Source organism: Salvelinus namaycush, chromosome 20 (assembly GCF_016432855.1).
Source record: "Salvelinus namaycush isolate Seneca chromosome 20, SaNama_1.0, whole genome shotgun sequence".
NCBI lineage: Eukaryota > Metazoa > Chordata > Actinopteri > Salmoniformes > Salmonidae > Salvelinus > Salvelinus namaycush.
This window is the reverse complement of record NC_052326.1, coordinates 50,817,593-50,836,676: the sequence shown is the minus strand read 5'-3', so window position 1 is coordinate 50,836,676 and position 19,084 is coordinate 50,817,593. Positions and strand designations below refer to the sequence as shown.

Sequence of the window (19,084 nt, the reverse complement as noted above, 5' to 3'; positions counted from 1 at the left end):
TAACATAATATGTTATCAGACTGTCATCTGATGAAGTTGTTTCTTGGTTAGTGACTATTATATCTTTTTTGGTCGAAATTGTGATAGCTACCTATGCAGGAAAAAAATGGTGGAGAAAAAAAGTTGGGTCTTTTGCTATCGTGGTTAGCTAATAGAAATACATATTGTGTCTTCCCTGTAAAACATTAAAAAAATCAGAAATGATGGCTGGATTCACAAGATTGTATCTTTCATCTGGTGTCTTGGACTTGTGATTTAATGATATTTAGATGCTATATTTACTTGTGACGCTATGCTAGGCTATGCTAGTCAGCTTTTTTACTGATGGGGGTGCTCCCGGATCCGGGATTGTGATGAAGTAGAAGTTAATAAAGGAATGATCCAATGTGCGATATACCTGTGTAGAGGTAAGTCACGTTAATAAAGGAATGATCCAATGTGCGATATACCTGTGTAGAGGTAAGTCACGTTAATAAAGGAATGATCCAATGTGCGATATACCTGTGTAGAGGTAAGTCACGTTAATAAAGGAATGATCCAAATTGTGATACACCTGTGTAGAGGTAAGTCACGTTAATAAAGGAATGATCCAAATTGTGATACACCTGTAGAGGTAAGTCACGTTAATAAAGGAATGATCCAAATTGTGATACACCTGTAGAGGTAAGTCACGTTAATAAAGGAATGATCCAAATTGTGATACACCTGTAGAGGTAAGTCACGTTAATAAAGAACTGCACACAGAAATACAAATCATGCAAGTGGAAGACGTCTGGAGGTCAGTAATGGTAGGAGGAAAAGGTTATACATCAGATCCATTGTAGGAGGTTGGAAGAGAGACGGACCATACAAGGACACGGAGTGATGGGTAGGACATCCACAGAGACTGTGAATGGATAAATGTGGACATAGTTGGGACATAGATGGACATAAAGGAGGAATGTCCAGGTTTTTAGGAGGAGATATGAGGAGACGGGAGGGGGGGATGCTGGGAAAGGATCACAGTCAGTGGCAAAACAACACAATGGAAGCAGACCAGACCACAAGCTTCAACAGCCAACCAAAACTAAACTCAGACAACCAACATAACAACGTGAAACATGCAACAGGGACGACGCGGTGATGAACAGAAGACAGGCACACAGACACCTAGCTGTACAACACAGCTAGGTTTTACTGCCAGAGGTCTGCTTCTCTGAGCTCAACTCCATGCACGTCTGAGCAAACAGTCAAGTATAGGCCCCAAACTAGTGCTTGTTCTGGTCCTGTTGTTTTTTAAATGATTTTTATTGGGAGAAAAATACAAATAAAAGCATTATGTTATAGTACCATTGTTGATGTGTAACACACGTAAAATGTATTAATTACATAAATGGATTTAATTTCAAATGACTTTTTCTAAATTATTTTGTAACTATGTTTTGCTTTTTAAAATAGTCTATTTCATTTTCACTGGTTATTTCATAGGTGCGTCAAATTAGCGATTCTGAATTGTTAGTATTGAATTCAAATACATTCACCGGCACAGTTTATTAGGTACACCACCCCGGTCACGAAAAATGTATCACTCCTATAGTCAGGTGGCCGTGGCTTGCTATATAAAGCAGACAGTGAGTCAGGTGGCCGTGGCTTGCTATATAAAGCAGACAGTGAGTCAGGTGGCCGTGGCTTGCTATATAAAGCAGACAGGCATCCAGGCATTCAGTTACTGTTCGATGGAACGTTTGAACGGGCCAAAACGAGTGACATAAGTGACTGAGCGTGGTATGATGGTCGGTGCCAAGCACGTCAGATCCAGTATCTCACAAACGAATGGCAAGAATCCTGCAAGCTAACAGGTCGGACCACAAAACGACATGACGGCGCAGTCCAACAGTCGTGTGTAGAACGACATCTCTGAACACACAACTCGAAATCGTCGATCCCTGTTACTGATTGGCTATTGCAGCAGACGACCACACCGGGTTCCACTCCTATCAGCTAAAAACAGGAAGCAGCGGCTCCAGTGGCCACGACATCACCAACACTGGACAACTGAGGCGTGAAAGAACATAGTCTGGAACATGACAGGGAGTTCAGTTTACTAGAGTCCTGGTCAGTCCCCCAACCTGGTCAGTCCCCACCCTGGTCAGTCCCCAGACCTGGTCAGCGCCCCAGACTTGGTCAGCCCCCCAGACCTGGTCAGCCCCCCAGACCTGGTCAGCCCTCCAGACCTGGTCAGTCCTCCAGACCTGGTCAGTCCCCCAGACCTGGTCAGTCCTCCAGACCTGGTCAGTCCCCCAGACCTGGTCAGTCCCCAGACCTGGTCAGTCCCCCAGTCCTGGTCAGTCCCCAGACGTCGTCCCGAGACCTGGTCAGTCCCCAGCAGGTCCTCCAGACCTGGTCAGTCCCCCCCCAGCCTGTCAGTCCCCAGACTGGTCAGTCCCCCCAGACCTGTCGTCCCCAGACCTGGTCAGTCCCTCCAGACCTGGTCAGTCCCCCAGACCTGGTCAGCTCCCCAGCAGGTCCTCCAGACCTGGTCAGTCCCCCCCCAGACCTGGTCAGTCAGTCCCCCAGACCTGGTCAGTCCCCAAACCTGGTCAGTCCCCCAGAGTCTCCACCCGTCCAGTCTCCAGACCCGTCAGTCCCCAGACCCGTCAGTCCTCCAGACCCGGTCAGTCCTCCAGACCCGGTCAGTCCCCCCCCCCAGACCTGGTCAGTCCCCCCCCCAGACCTGGTCAGTTCCCCAGACCTGGTCAGTCCCCCAGACCGGTCAGTCCCCCAGACCTGGTCAGTCCCCAGCAGGTCCTCCAGACCTGGTCAGTCCTCCGACCTCAACCCTATAGACATAATGGATGAGATGGAACGGGCAGCATGAATGTACCACCATACAATCTGCAGCAACTGTTTGATTCCATCGCGTCAGCATGGACCAACATCCCTGTGGAACGTTTCCGACACCTTGTAGAATACCCCGAAGAAGTCAGGATGTTCTGGAGGCAAAGGGGTGGTCCAACCCGGTATTAGATGGGTGTACCTAATAAACTGGCCAGTGAGTGTAAATGCTTCATGACATCTACTACAATCCCTTTCGATTCGGATGTCTATTATGCTAACCATAACTTTTAAGAGGAACCACTGACGTATGAAAAGTAAATTAGATGTCAGGGGAATTATTTTCCATGTTTAACGATAGAAGCATGAAACTCTTTAAACATTCTTGAAAAAAAGTATGTTTCTCAGCTGCTGTTTTTATGAAATGGTTATAGTTTCATCTACGTCTTACCAGACCAATATTGTCAGAACTAACATTTTTAGGATTGACCGAGTACTCTGGGTACTCTTAATTAATCTTCTGGATTTTTGGCCTCAAAAGGAGGTATAGTGGCAAAAAAAAAAAAACGGTCAAAGAAATCGGACCGTTCTCAATGAGCGATGAGAAAGGTATACACCGTGGCAACAGTCAGTCATATCAGCATTACGGACAGTACACAAACTCAGATCAAACCAAACAGCGTGAAGCCACGAGACGGGATGGCACACTGGCTACAGGCCCTCTGAGTTACATAAAGATGACAGAACAGAGATGACAGGACCATGAGAGCGACTGGACACAGAAAGAGAGAGCGAGAGAGGCGATTCTCTGCCTCCTACTTCCGTCTTGTCTTCTCAGCTGTAACGAGAAGACAAAACCAGGATCCAGTTTCCCCCCTGTAAATAATGAATGATACCATTGGCTGAAACAGCACAGTAAGAAATGATACCATTGGCTGAAACAGCACAGTAAGAAATGATACCATTGGCTTATACTTGAATGTTTACCCAGCCCGGTGAGTTTTTTTTTTTTGTGGTTGAATTCGTTTTAACATCAAAGTTTGTCAAACAATGGACGAAAACTCACAACCTGAAATTCACGCCGTGGGCGGTAGCCTCATTCCACTCTTAGCACTCTGGGAAAACAAAGACATGTAACAATGAGACAATAACTCTCTTGGGGGGGAGCCACAGAGATGAACAGAATATGTCAAGAAGTGTAAAAGAAAATGAAGAATAGAAAAGAAAGTAGTCTAGAGAAACTGTCTTCAGAGATGCCACCCGTTAAACAATCAACCAGCTGTCATTTATCAACCAGTTAGCTGGAGTTACCTTAAACCAATACAGATCTGGCAACCTGACTAGTGGAAACGAATTACTAGTAGTAATGAATTAGTACAGAGATGTTAGAATATCTGGAATGTATAATGTATTGATTAAACAGAAACCTTTAGAGTTTATCCAGGCTACATGACCTGTCCAGAACCATTCAGAGTTTGTCCCTTTTAGGTACCGTGGTCAAAAAAAAAAAAAAGACCCAAATTATATCTAGGGTTGCAAAAAAAATGGTAAGTTTCCCAAATCCTGATCGGAGGAATCTTCCAACCAGGATATCAGCGAAACCTGGGAATTTGGGGAGAGTTTTGTGATGTGATTTTTTTAATTAATTTTTTACAAACTTAAGTTGAATACACTGATTGTACTGTAAGTCATTCAGGAGAAAGCAAAGCCTCTCCTAACTAAATGACTCAACTGTAATGTACAACGTAACTGTAAAGGGATACTTCTAGGGTATTTGGGAGACTGGGAGACATCCCTGAAGTAGCAGAAGCAGAGGACAGTGACTCACGCCCAGTGGGAGAGGTAGGAGAAAGGGCATTGGACAAGGACACGTGACTGGGACTAGAAACATTGGTTACATCCTGGTTCTGACTGGTGGTGGAGGACTGTCTCCGCAGCTGGCCCTGATAGGAGCTGCCGCTCTTGAACGTGTTCACCACATCGATCTGGAGGAGGAGAACACAAGACAGGCCGCTCACACAGACAGGTCAGACAGACAGGTCAGACAGACAGGTCAGACAGTTTGACTAGGGCAGCACAGCACTCCCAGGGAACCTGCCGCTCTGACAGGTAGTTTTAGTGTATCACAGTGATAACGGTACTGGCTCAGAGTAATGGGCTTTGATCAGATGAAACTGAGGTGATGCCAACGCAGTGTAGCGCCAATGTTTGACAGACAGGACATGGTAGTAGGACAGACGGACAGACTAGGCCATGACAAAGCGCATCCCCTGGTCTTAGCCATGGGGAACCCGTCTCTCTGACATGTACGTGATTGAGACCTCTTAGGGGGTCACAAAGATCCTTAAGTATCACAGTGATAACGGTACTGGCTCAGAGTAATGGGCTTTAATCAGATAAACAGACAGGCCATGGTAGTAGGATAGACATGATAGACGGCTAGGCTGGGATAGGAGGATGACCCACCCTGAGAACATTGTGTTTCTGATACATAGGTACCTAAGACCTTATCACAGTGAAGGTACTGGCCCAGAGTCATGGAGTCGCGAGCAGATTGGAGGGTTCAAACCCTCCAGACGTCAGTGTCCGGGAAGAGAGAAGAGGTATGGTTTAATACTGGCTGAACCCTGCAGAGAGAGAAGATGTATGGTTTAATACCGGCTGAACCCTGCAGAGAGAGAAGAGGTATGGTTTAATACCGGCTGAACCCTGCAGAGAGAAGAGGTATGGTTTAATACCGGCTGTACCCTGGAGAGAGAAGAGGTATGGTTTAATACCGGCTGAACCCTGCAGAGAGAGAAGATGTATGGTTTAATACCGGCTGTACCCTGCAGAGAGAAGATGTATGGTTTAATACCGGCTGTACCCTGCAGAGAGAAGAGGTATGGTTTAATACCAGCTGTACCCTGCAGAGAGAAGAGGTATGGTTTAATACCAGCTGTACCCTGGAGAGAGAGAAGAGGTATGGTTTAATACCGGCTGAACTCTGCAGAGAGAAGAGGTATGGTTTAATACCGGCTGTACCCTGCAGAGAGAAGAGGTATGGTTTAATACCGGCTGAACCCTGCAGAGAGAAGAGGTATGGTTTAATACCGGCTGTACCCTGCAGAGAGAAGAGGTATGGTTTAATACCGGCTGAACCCTGCAGAGAGAAGAGGTATGGTTTAATACCGGCTATACCCTGCAGAGAGAAGAGGTATGGTTTAATACCGGCTATACCCTGCAGAGAGAAGAGGTATGGTTTAATACCGGCTATACCCTGCAGAGAGAAGAGGTATGGTTTAATACCGGCTATACCCTGCAGAGAGAAGAGGTATGGTTTAATACTGGCTGAACCCTGCAGAGAGAGAAGATGTATGGTTTAATACCGGCTGAACCCTGCAGAGAGAGAAGATGTATGGTTTAATACCGGCTGTACCCTGCAGAGAGAAGAGGTATGGTTTAATACCGGCTATACCCTGGAGAGAGAAGAGGTATGGTTTAATACCGGCTGAACCCTGCAGAGAGAGAAGATGTATGGTTTAATACCGGCTGTACCCTGCAGAGAGAAGAGGTATGGTTTAATACCGGCTGTACCCTGCAGAGAGAAGAGGTATGGTTTAATACCGGCTGTACCCTGCAGAGAGAGAAGAGGTATGGTTTAATACCGGCTGTACCCTGCAGAGAGAAGAGGTATGGTTTAATACCGGCTATACCCTGGAGAGAGAAGAGGTATGGTTTAATACCGTCTATATCCTGGAGAGAGAAGAGGTATGGTTTAATATGGTTTAATGGTCCCGTGTGGCTCAGTTGGTAGAGCATGGCGCTTGCAACGCCAGGGTTGTGGGTTCATTTCCCACGGGGGGACCAGGATGAATATGTATGAACTTTCCAATTTGTAAGTTGCTCTGGATAAGAGCGTCTGCTAAATGACTTAAATGTAAATGTAATACCGGCTGAACCCTGCAGAGAGAGAAGAGGTATGGTTTAATACCGGCTGAACTCTGCAGAGAGAAGAGGTATGGTTTAATACCGGCTGAACTCTGCAGAGAGAAGAGGTATGGTTTAATACCGGCTGAACCCTGGAGAGAGAAGAGGTATGGTTTAATACCGGCTGAACCCTGGAGAGAGAAGAGGTATGGTTTAATACCGGCTATACCCTGGAGAGAGAAGAGGTATGGTTTAATACCGGCTGAACCCTGGAGAGAGAAGAGGTATGGTTTAATACCGGCTGTACCCTGGAGAGAGAAGAGGTATGGTTTAATACCGGCTGTACCCTGCAGAGAGAAGAGGTATGGTTTAATACCGGCTGAACCCTGGAGAGAGAAGAGGTATGGTTTAATAGATGTGCTACTGGTTTTAACATTTTTTATATATTTGTATTTTTGTCATGTAGTAGAATCTATTTATTTTGTGCATCCATGTAGAAAAGGAACACTTTGTAGATGCAAAGCAATCAGACGTTGAAGTGTTATTACCTCATCCCATTTCTCTTGTTAAATCTCTCACCTCGTATCATTTGAACGTGTTACTGCGGTGGGCTAAATCAGGGACACACATAGTGTTTCTCGGTAGTCTTAAACAAATCTACTTTGAAACAAAAAGTATACACCTTACACACATGGTTATGGGCTTAAAAAAAGAGAAGACACCTGTACCATATCAACTGAGAGACAATCCTGGCGTTGCAGATTGTGAGTATGTACCACCACATCTCACCACTAAGAGGCGCTCTTGTTCCACTGTAGCTACAACAGTGCTGGTGGGTGTTCTGTGTGTAGTAGTGAGGATGCTGCTTGGGTAATACAGGGAGATTTCAAGGTTTCTAATGATGGATCCACTCCACAGTCATAGTAGTTGTAGCTAGCTGTAATTCTACAGCAGTCATAGTAGTTGTAGCTAGCTGTAATGCTACAGCTGTTATAGTAGTTGTAGCTAGCTGTAATGCTACAGCTGGTATAGTAGTTGTAGCTAGCTGTAATGCTACAGCTGTTATAGTAGTTGTAGCTAGCTGTAATGCTACAGCTGTTATAGTAGTTGTAGCTAGCTGTAATGCTACAGCTGGTATAGTAGTTGTAGCTAGCTGTAATGCTACAGCTGTTATAGTAGTTGTAGCTAGCTGTAATGCTACAGCTGTCAAAGTAGTTGTAGCTAGCTGTAATGCTACAGCAGTCATAGTAGTTGTAGCTAGCTATAATGCTACATCTGTCATAGCAGTTGTAGCTAGCTGTAATGCTACAGCTGGTATAGTAGTTGTAGCTAGCTGTAATGCTACAGCTGGTATAGTAGTTGTAGCTAGCTGTAATGCTACAGCTGGTATAGTAGTTGTAGCTAGCTGTAATGCTACAGCAGTCATAGTAGTTGTAGCTAGCTATAATGTTACAGCAGTCATAGTAGTTGTAGCTAGCTGTAATGCTACAGCTGTTATAGTAGGTGTAGCTAGCTGTAATGCTACAACTGTCATAGTAGTTGTAGCTAGCTGTAATGTCACAGCTGTCTAAGTAGTTGTAGCTAGCTGTAATGCTACAGCTGTCATAGTAGTTGTAGCTAGATGTAATGCTACAGCTGTCATAGTAGTTGTAGCTAGCTATAATGCTACAGCAGTCGTAGTAGTTGTAGCTAGCTGTAATGCTACAGCTGTTATAGTAGTTGTAGCTAGCTGGAGGAAGAGCTGTCATAGTAGTTGTAGTTGCTACAGCTGTCATAGTAGTTGGTACAGCTGTCATAGTAGTTGTAGCTAGCTGTAATTCTACAGCAGTCATAGTAGTTGTAGCTAGCTGTACAGTTTGCCCTCCAGCCCCAGGTCCTACCATGGCAAATCCCACGTCAGCCTTCTTCAGGGCTGGTCCATCGTTAGTCCCGTCTCCTGTCACCGCCACCACCTGTCTCTGTTCTGTCAAACAGCTGTCTATGATGCCTAGAGGACACAACACGACACACAGGGGATCAGTAAGAACGAGAGAAGAGCAGAGAAGAGCAGAAAAGGGCAGAGAAGGGCAGAGAAGTGAAGGGCAGAGAAGAGCAGAGAAGAGCAGAAAAGGGCAGAGAAGAGCAGAGAAGTGAAGGGCAGAGAAGAGCAGAAAAGGGCAGAGAAGAGCAGAAAAGGGCAGAGAAGGGCAGAGAAGTGAAGGGCAGAGAAGAGCAGAGAAGTGAAGGGCAGAGAAGAGCAGAGAAGAGCAGAGAAGAGCAGAGAAGTGAAGGGCAGAGAAGAGCAGAAAAGGGCAGAGAAGAGCAGAAAAGGGCAGAGAAGGGCAGAGAAGAGCAGAGAAGTGAAGGGCAGAGAAGAGCAGAGAAGTGAAGGGCAGAGAAGAGCAGAGAAGTGAAGGGCAGAGAAGAGCAGAGAAGTGAAGGGCAGAGAAGTGAAGGGCAGAGAAGAGCAGAGCAGTGAAGGGCAGAGAAGAGACGAGAAGAGAAGAGCAGAGAAGAGCAGAGAAGAGCAGAGCAGAGAAGAGCAGAGCAGTGAAGGGCAGAGATGAGCATAATACAATAGACTAGAATAGAATGTGTATCTTTCCCAAGGGAACTTCACGTTGGCATTGGGTTCAGACAGTTGACATACACAGCAGGACAATAGCGTGGCACAGGACACGGCTAGTAGACAAACCTAGAGACCCTCCTCTCTCACCTTTAACCAGTGTGTGTTTATCGGTAGGAGAGGATCTAGCCAGGACTCGCAGTTTAGGCCACACCTTGTCCATGCGCTCCTGCTCAACCTGTAGTAAAGAGTAAAAGGGTTACTTTGTGTTACTCTCTGTTTTTATGCTTTTCATATTGTATTGACGTGTATATGTTTGTAAGGAAAGGGTTCATCTGTAAAAAAAAAAAAAAAAATAGATATTGGTCGTAGCATGACTCAATAAGTACAGGGTCAATCAATAAAACATTAACAGAGTCCTAAAGGTCCTTTATCCTGACGGAACAAACAGTAGACTCCTGATGGAACAAACAGTAGACTCCTGACAGATCAACCAGAGGAGAATGTATGTAGTATCGCAAGGGTTTAAACCTCTCCTCAGGGACTCCTACAGCAGGGGGTTTAAACCTCTCCTCAGGGACCTCATACAGCACCCCCCCCAGCAGGGGGTTTAAACCTCTCCTCAGGGACTCCTACAGCAGGGGGTTTTAAACCTCTCCTCAGGGACTCCTACAGCAGGGGGTTTAAACCTCTCCTCAGGGACTCCTACAGCAGGGGGTTTTAAACCTCTCCTCAGGGACTCCTACAGCAGGGGTGTTTAAACCTCTCCTCAGGGACTCCTACAGCAGGGGGTTTAAACCTCTCCTCAGGGACTCCTACAGCAGGGGGTTTAAACCTCTCCTCAGGGACCTCATACACCAGGGGTTTTAAACCTCTCCTCAGGGACTCCTACAGCAGGGGTTTTAAACCTCTCCTCAGGGACCTCATACAGCAGGGGGTTTAAACCTCTCCTCGGGGACTCCTACAGCAGGGGGTTTAAACCTCTCCTCAGGGACCTCATACAGCAGGGGGTTTAAACCTCTCCTCGGGGACTCCTACAGCAGGGGGTTTAACCTCTCCTCAGGGACTCCTACAGCAGGGGGTTTAAACCTCTCCTCAGGGACTCCTACAGCAGGGGTTTTAAACCTCTCCTCAGGGACTCATGATTCATTTCCATGTTAAATCAGGTGTTCTAGTTGTGTAATATATCAAATACATGGAACGGCTGGGGGTTCCACGGGGAGAGGTTGGAGAACTCCCTGTACTAGTCTACTGTCTACCCTGAACTACCATTACCACTGGCCAACCCAACCCTCTTCCTCCTGGATATCTGTCTGGGAGTGAACTCCCTGTACTAGTCTACTGTCTACCCTGAACTACCATTACCACTGGCCAACCCAACCCTCTTCCTCCTAGATATCTGTCTGGGAGTGAACTCCCAATACTAGTCTACTGTCTACCCTGAACTACCATTACCACTGGCCAACCCAACCCTCTTCCTGCTAGATATCTGTCTGGGAGTGAACTCCCTGTACTAGTCTACTGTCTACCCTGAACTACCATTACCACTGGCCAACCGAACCCTCTTCCTCCTGGATATCTGTCTGGGAGTGAACTCCCTGTACTAGTCTACTGTCTACCCTGACCTACCATTACCACTGGCCAACCCAACCCTCTTCCTCCTAGATATCTGTCTGGGAGTGAACTCCCTGTACTAGTCTACTGTCTACCCTGAACTACCATTACCACTGGCCAACCCAACCCTCTTCCTCCTAGATATCTGTCTGGGAGTGAACTCCCTGTACTAGTCTACTGTCTACCCTGAACTACCATTACCACTGGCCAACCCAACCCTCTTCCTCCTAGATATCTGTCTGGGAGTGAACTTCCTGTACTAGTCTACTGTCTACCCTGAACTACCATTACCACTGGCCAACCCAACCCTCTTCCTCCTAGATATCTGTCTGGGAGTGAACTCCCCGTACTAGTCTACTGTCTACCCTGAACTACCATTACCACTGGCCAACCCAACCCTCTTCCTCCTAGATATCTGTCTGGGAGTGAACTCCCTGTACTAGTCTACTGTCTACCCTGAACTACCATTACCACTGGCCAACCCAACCCTCTTCCTCCTGGATATCTGTCTGGGAGTGAACTCCCTGTACTAGTCTACTGTCTACCCTGAACTACCATTACCACTGGCCAACCCAACCCTCTTCCTCCTAGATATCTGTCTGGGAGTGAACTTCCTGTACTAGTCTACTGTCTACCCTGAACTACCATTACCACTGGCCAACCCAACCCTCTTCCTCCTAGATATCTGTCTGGGAGTGAACTCCCTGTACTAGTCTACTGTCTACCCTGAACTACCATTACCACTGGCCAACCCAACCCTCTTCCTTCTAGATATCTGTCTGGGAGTGAACTTCCTGTACTAGTCTACTGTCTACCCTGAACTACCATTACCACTGGCCAACCCAACCCTCTTCCTCCTGGATATCTGTCTGGGAGTGAACTCCCTGTACTAGTCTACTGTCTACCCTGAACTACCATTACCACTGGCCAACCCAACCCTCTTCCTCCTGGATATCTGTCTGGGAGTGAACTCCCTGTACTAGTCTACTGTCTACCCTGAACTACCATTACCACTGGCCAACCCAACCCTCTTCCTCCTGGATATCTGTCTGGGAGTGAACTCCCTGTACTAGTCTACTGTCTACCCTGAACTACCATTACCACTGGCCAACCCAACCCTCTTCCTCCTAGATATCTGTCTGGGAGTGAACTCCCCGTACTAGTCTACTGTCTACCCTGAACTACCATTACCACTGGCCAACCCAACCCTCTTCCTGCTAGATATCTGTCTGGGAGTGAACTCCCTGTACTAGTCTACTGTCTACCCTGAACTACCATTACCACTGGCCAACCCAACCCTCTTCCTCCTAGATATCTGTCTGGGAGTGAACTCCCTGTACTAGTCTACTGTCTACCCTGAACTACCATTACCACTGGCCAACCCAACCCTCTTCCTCCTAGATATCTGTCTGGGAGTGAACTTCCTGTACTAGTCTACTGTCTACCCTGAACTACCATTACCACTGGCCAACCCAACCCTCTTCCTCCTAGATATCTGTCTGGGAGTGAACTTCCTGTACTAGTCTACTGTCTACCCTGAACTACCATTACCACTGGCCAACCCAACCCTCTTCCTCCTGGATATCTGTCTGGGAGTGAACTCCCTGTACTAGTCTACCCTGAACTACCATTACCACTGGCCAACCCAACCCTCTTCCTCCTGGATATCTGTCTGGGAGTGAACTCCCTGTACTAGTCTACCCTGAACTACCATTACCACTGGCCAACCCAACCCTCTTCCTCCTGGATATCTGTCTGGGAGTGAACTTCCTGTACTAGTCTACTGTCTACCCTGAACTGCCATTACCACTGGCCAACCCAACCCTCTTCCTCCTAGATATCTGTCTGGGAGTGAACTTCCTGTACTAGTCTACTGTCTACCCTGAACTACCATTACCACTGGCCAACCCAACCCTCTTCCTCCTAGATATCTGTCTGGGAGTGAACTTCCTGTACTAGTCTACTGTCTACCCTGAACTACCATTACCACTGGCCAACCCAACCCTCTTCCTCCTAGATATCTGTCTGGGAGTGAACTCCCTGTACTAGTCTACTGTCTACCCTGAACTACCATTACCACTGGCCAACCCAACCCTCTTCCTCCTAGATATCTGTCTGGGAGTGAACTTCCTGTACTAGTCTACTGTCTACCCTGAACTACCATTACCACTGGCCAACCCAACCCTCTTCCTCCTAGATATCTGTCTGGGAGTGAACTTCCTGTACTAGTCTACTGTCTACCCTGAACTACCATTACCACTGGCCAACCCAACCCTCTTCCTCCTGGATATCTGTCTGGGAGTGAACTCCCTGTACTAGTCTACCCTGAACTACCATTACCACTGGCCAACCCAACCCTCTTCCTCCTGGATATCTGTCTGGGAGTGAACTCCCTGTACTAGTCTACCCTGAACTACCATTACCACTGGCCAACCCAACCCTCTTCCTCCTGGATATCTGTCTGGGAGTGAACTTCCTGTACTAGTCTACTGTCTACCCTGAACTGCCATTACCACTGGCCAACCCAACCCTCTTCCTCCTAGATATCTGTCTGGGAGTGAACTTCCTGTACTAGTCTACTGTCTACCCTGAACTACCATTACCACTGGCCAACCCAACCCTCTTCCTCCTAGATATCTGTCTGGGAGTGAACTTCCTGTACTAGTCTACTGTCTACCCTGAACTACCATTACCACTGGCCAACCCAACCCTCTTCCTCCTAGATATCTGTCTGGGAGTGAACTTCCTGTACTAGTCTACTGTCTACCCTGAACTACCATTACCACTGGCCAACCCAACCCTCTTCCTCCTAGATATCTGTCTGGGAGTGAACTCCCTGTACTAGTCTACTGTCTACCCTGAACTACCATTACCACTGGCCAACCCAACCCTCTTCCTCCTGGATATCTGTCTGGGAGTGAACTTCCTGTACTAGTCTACTGTCTACCCTGAACTACCATTACCACTGGCCAACCCAACCCTCTTCCTCCTAGATATCTGTCTGGGAGTGAACTTCCTGTACTAGTCTACTGTCTACCCTGAACTACCATTACCACTGGCCAACCCAACCCTCTTCCTCCTGGATATCTGTCTGGGAGTGAACTCCCTGTACTAGTCTACCCTGAACTACCATTACCACTGGCCAACCCAACCCTCTTCCTCCTAGATATCTGTCTGGGAGTGAACTTCCTGTACTAGTCTACTGTCTACCCTGAACTACTTCCCGTTGTAGCGTACCTCTCCCTTCTCGTTGCGGATCCTCCTGTTGAACTCCTTGCCGTCGATACACAGGAAGTCTTCTCCAGGGTGGATGATGCCACACTTGATGGCGATGGCCCTGGCCGTGTTGATGTTGTCACCTGTCACCATGCGCACAGTGATGCCCGCACGCTGGCACCGCACAATAGCAGAAGGCACCTGGAGGGCAAATACACACAAAGGTAAGCACAAACACACACACACACACACACACACACACACACACACACACACACACACACACACACAGTCAGATCAGAAACACAGAGTTGGATGTGAACCAGGACACCTGCAAGGATGAGTCCCTATATACATTATCACAGACACTATCCTTCATACTGTAGAACAGAGTCCATATATACATTATCACAGACAATATCCTTCATACTGTAGAACAGAGTCCATATATACATTATCACAGACAATATCCTTCATACTGTAGAACAGAGTCCATATATACATTATCACAGACAATATCCTTCATACTGTAGAACAGTCTATATATATATACATTATCACAGACACTATCCTTCATACTGTAGAACAGAGTCTATATATACATTATCACAGACAATATCCTTCATACTGTAGAACAGAGTCCCTATATACATTATCACAGACAATATCCTTCATACTGTAGAACAGAGTCCCTATATACATTATCACAGACAATATCCTTCATACTGTAGAACAGAGTCTATATATACATTATCACAGACAATATCCTTTATAGTGTAGAACAGAGTCCATATATACATTATCACAGACAATATCCTTCATACTGTAGAACAGAGTCCATATATACATTATCACAGACAATATCCTTCATACTGTAGAACAGAGTCCATATATACATTATCACAGACAATATCCTTCATACTGTAGAACAGTCTATACATATATACATTATCACAGACACTATCCTTCATACTGTAGAACAGAGTCCATATATACATTATCACAGACAATATCCTTCATACTGTAGAACAGAGTCCATATATACATTATCACAGACAATATCCTTCATACTGTAGAACAGAGTCCATATATACATTATCACAGACAATATCCTTCTGTTCTCACCCTCTCACCTTCCCCCCCCCCCTACTCACAAGGCAGGCAATACGCTTGACCTCATCTTTACTAGATGCTGTTCTTCCACTAATCTCATTGCAACTCCCCTCCAAGTCTCCGACCACTACCTTGTATCCTTTTCCCTCTCGCTCTCATCCAACACTTCCCACACTGCCCCTACTCGGATGATATCGCGCCGTCCCAACCTTCGCTCTCTCTCCCCCGCTACTCTCTCCTCTTCCATCCTATCATCTCTTCCCTCTGCTCAAACCTTCTCCAACCTATCTCCTGATTCTGCCTCCTCAACCCTCCTCTCCTCCCTTTCTGCATCCTTTAACTCTCTATGTCCCCTATCCTCCAGGCCGGCTCGGTCCTCCCCTCCTGCTCCGTGGCTCGACGACTCATTGCGAGCTCACAGAACAGGGCTCCGGGCAGCCGAGCGGAAATGGAGGAAAACTCGCCTCCCTGCGGACCTGGCATCCTTTCACTCCCTCCTCTCTACATTCTCCTCTTCTGTCTCTGCTGCTAAAGCCACTTTCTACCACTCTAAATTCCAAGCATCTGCCTCTAACCCTAGGAAGCTCTTTGCCACCTTCTCCTCCCTCCTGAATCCTCCTCCCCCTCCCCCCCTCCTCCTCCCTCTTTGCGGATGACTTCGTCAACCATTTTGAAAAGAAGGTCGACGACATCCGATCCTCGTTTGCTAAGTCAAACGACACCGCTGGTTCTGCTCACACTGCCCTACCCTGTGCTTTGACCTCTTTCTCCCCTCTCTCTCCAGATGAAATCTCGCGTCTTGTGACGGCCGGCCGCCCAACAACCTGCCCGCTTGACCCTATCCCCTCCTCTCTTCTCCAGGCCATTTCCGGAGACCTTCTCCCTTACCTCACCTCGCTCATCAACTCATCCTTGACCGCTGGCTACGTCCCTTCCGCCTTCAAGAGAGCGAGAGTTGCACCCCTGCTGAAAAAACCTACACTCGATCCCTCCGATGTCAACAACTACAGACCAGTATCCCTTCTTTCTTTTCTCTCCAAAACTCTTGAACGTGCCGTCCTTGGCCAGCTCTCCTGCTATCTCTCTCAGAATGACCTTCTTGATCCAAATCAGTCAGGTTTCAAGACTAGTCATTCAACTGAGACTGCTCTTCTCTGTGTCACGGAGGCGCTCCGCACTGCTAAAGCTAACTCTCTCTCCTCTGCTCTCATCCTTCTAGACCTATCGGCTGCCTTTGATACAGTGAACCATCAGATCCTCCTCTCCACCCTCTCCGAGTTGGGCATCTCCGGCGCGGCCCACGCTTGGATTGCGTCCTACCTGACAGGTCGCTCCTACCAGGTGGCGTGGCGAGAATCTGTCTCCGCACCACGTGCTCTCACCACTGGTGTCCCCCAGGGCTCTGTTCTAGGCCCTCTCCTATTCTCGCTATACACCAAGTCACTTGGCTCTGTCATATCCTCACATGGTCTCTCCTATCATTGCTATGCAGACGACACACAATTAATCTTCTCCTTTCCCCCTTCTGATAACCAGGTGGCGAATCGCATCTCTGCATGTCTGGCAGACATATCAGTGTGGATGACGGATCACCACCTCAAGCTGAACCTCGGCAAGACGGAGCTGCTCTTCCTCCCGGGGAAGGACTGCCCGTTCCATGATCTCGCCATCACGGTTGACAACTCCATTGTGTCCTCCTCCCAGAGTGCTAAGAACCTTGGCGTGATCCTGGACAACACGCTGTCGTTCTCAACTAACATCAAGGCGGTGACCCGTTCCTGTAGGTTCATGCTCTACAACATTCGCAGAGTACGACCCTGCCTCACACAGGAAGCGGCGCAGGTCCTAATCCAGGCACTTGTCATCTCCCGTCTGGACTACTGCAACTCGCTGTTGGCTGGGCTCCCTGCCTGTGCCATTAAACCCCTACAACTCATCCAGAACGCCGCAGCCCGCCTGGTGTTCAACCTTCCCAAGTTCTCTCACGTCACCCCGCTCCTCCGCTCTCTCCACTGGCTTCCAGTTGAAGCTCGCATCCGCTACAAGACCATGGTGCTTGCCTACGGAGCTGTGAGGGGAACGGCACCTCCGTACCTTCAGGCTCTGATCAGGCCCTACACCCAAACAAGGGCACTGCGTTCATCCACCTCTGGCCTGCTCGCCTCCCTACCTCTGAGGAAGTACAGCTCCCGCTCAGCCCAGTCAAAACTGTTCGCTGCTCTGGCACCCCAATGGTGGAACAAACTCCCCCACGACGCCAGGTCAGCGGAGTCAATCACCACCTTCCGGAAACACCTGAAACACCACCTCTTTAAGGAATACCTAGGATAGGATAAAGTAATCCTTCTAACCCCCCCCCCCCCCTTAAAAGAGTTAGATGCACTATTGTAAAGTGGTTGTTCCACTGGATATCATAAGGTGAATGCACCAACTTGTAAGTCGCTCTGGATAAGAGCGTCTGCTAAATGACTTAAATGTAAAATGTAAATGTAAATATCCTTCATACTGTAGAACAGAGTCCATATATACATTATCACAGACAATATCCTTCATACTGTAGAACAGAGTCCATATATACATTATCACAGACACTATCCTTCATACTGTAGAACAGAGTCCATATATACATTATCACAGACAATATCCTTCATACTGTAGAACAGAGTCCCTATATACATTATCACAGACAATATCCTTCATACTGTAGAACAGAGTCCATATATACATTATCACAGACACTATCCTTCATACTGTAGAACAGAGTCCATATATACATTATCACAGACAATATCCTTCATACTGTAGAACAGAGTCCATATATACATTATCACAGACAATATCCTTTATAGTGTAGAACAGTGAGTCCCTAAATGCACTACATTACCAGAAGTATGTGGACACCTGCTCGTCAAACATTTCATTCCAAAATCATGGGCATTATCATTCGTACTGTAGAACAGTGAGTCCCACACACACCCACACACACCCACACACACACACACACACACACATAATCTGAATCTGAGCGAGTGAGGTTTAGGTCAGTGTGGGCGAGCCTTGCTCTCTATACTCACACACCCTGCCATGCTAGCACCATCACAGGAGAACCACTGATACATACGACAGCTCCAGTGCCACAGATCCACACAGAGCTAGCCAAATAACACTGCAGCTACTGCTAATTTGTGCAGCACTGAAAATCTCCAAGAACACAGTGGCCTCCATCATTCTCCATCATAAATGGAAATGTTTGAGACCAAGAACCCAATGGCTACTCTGACAGAGCTCAAGAGTTCCTCTGTGGTGATCGGAGAACCTTCCAGATGGACAACCATCTCTTCAGCACTCCACCAATCAGGCATTTATGCTAGAGTGGGTTAGACGGAAGCCACTCCTCAGTAAAAGGCACGAGAACCCGCTTGGAGTTTGCCCAAAGGCACTTAAAGGACTCTCAGACCATGAGAAACAAGATTCTCTGGTCTGATGAAACCAAGACTGAACTCTTTGGCCTAAATGCCAAGCGTCACATCTGGAGGAAACCTGGCACTATCCCTACGGTGAAGAATGGTGGTGGCAGCATCATACTGTGGGGATGTTTTTCAGTGGCAGGGACTGGGAGACTAGTCAGGATCGAGGGAAAGATGAACGGAGCAAAGTACAGAGAGATCCTTGATGAAAACCTCAGACTGGGGCGAAGGTTCACCTTCCAACAGGACAACAGGAGTGGCTTCGGGACAAGTCTCTGAATGTCCTTGAGTGGCCCAGCCAGAGCCCGGACTTGAACCCGATCGAACATCTCTGGAGAGACCTGAAAATAGCTGTGCAGCGACGCTCCCCATCCAACCTGACAGAGCTTGAGAGGATCTGCAGAGA

At 47.4% G+C, this 19,084-nt stretch overlaps 1 protein-coding gene across 1 annotated transcript in view; it reads right to left on the bottom strand.

Moving 5' to 3' along the window:
* LOC120064861 (plasma membrane calcium-transporting ATPase 2-like) overlaps positions 1-19,084 on the bottom strand; it is a 116,841-nt gene that overhangs the window by 22,083 nt on the left and 75,674 nt on the right. The window contains 3 exon segments of the mRNA XM_039015452.1: positions 8,604-8,710; positions 9,419-9,506; positions 14,120-14,299. Coding sequence (XP_038871380.1) covers positions 8,604-8,710; positions 9,419-9,506; positions 14,120-14,299 — 375 coding nt within the window.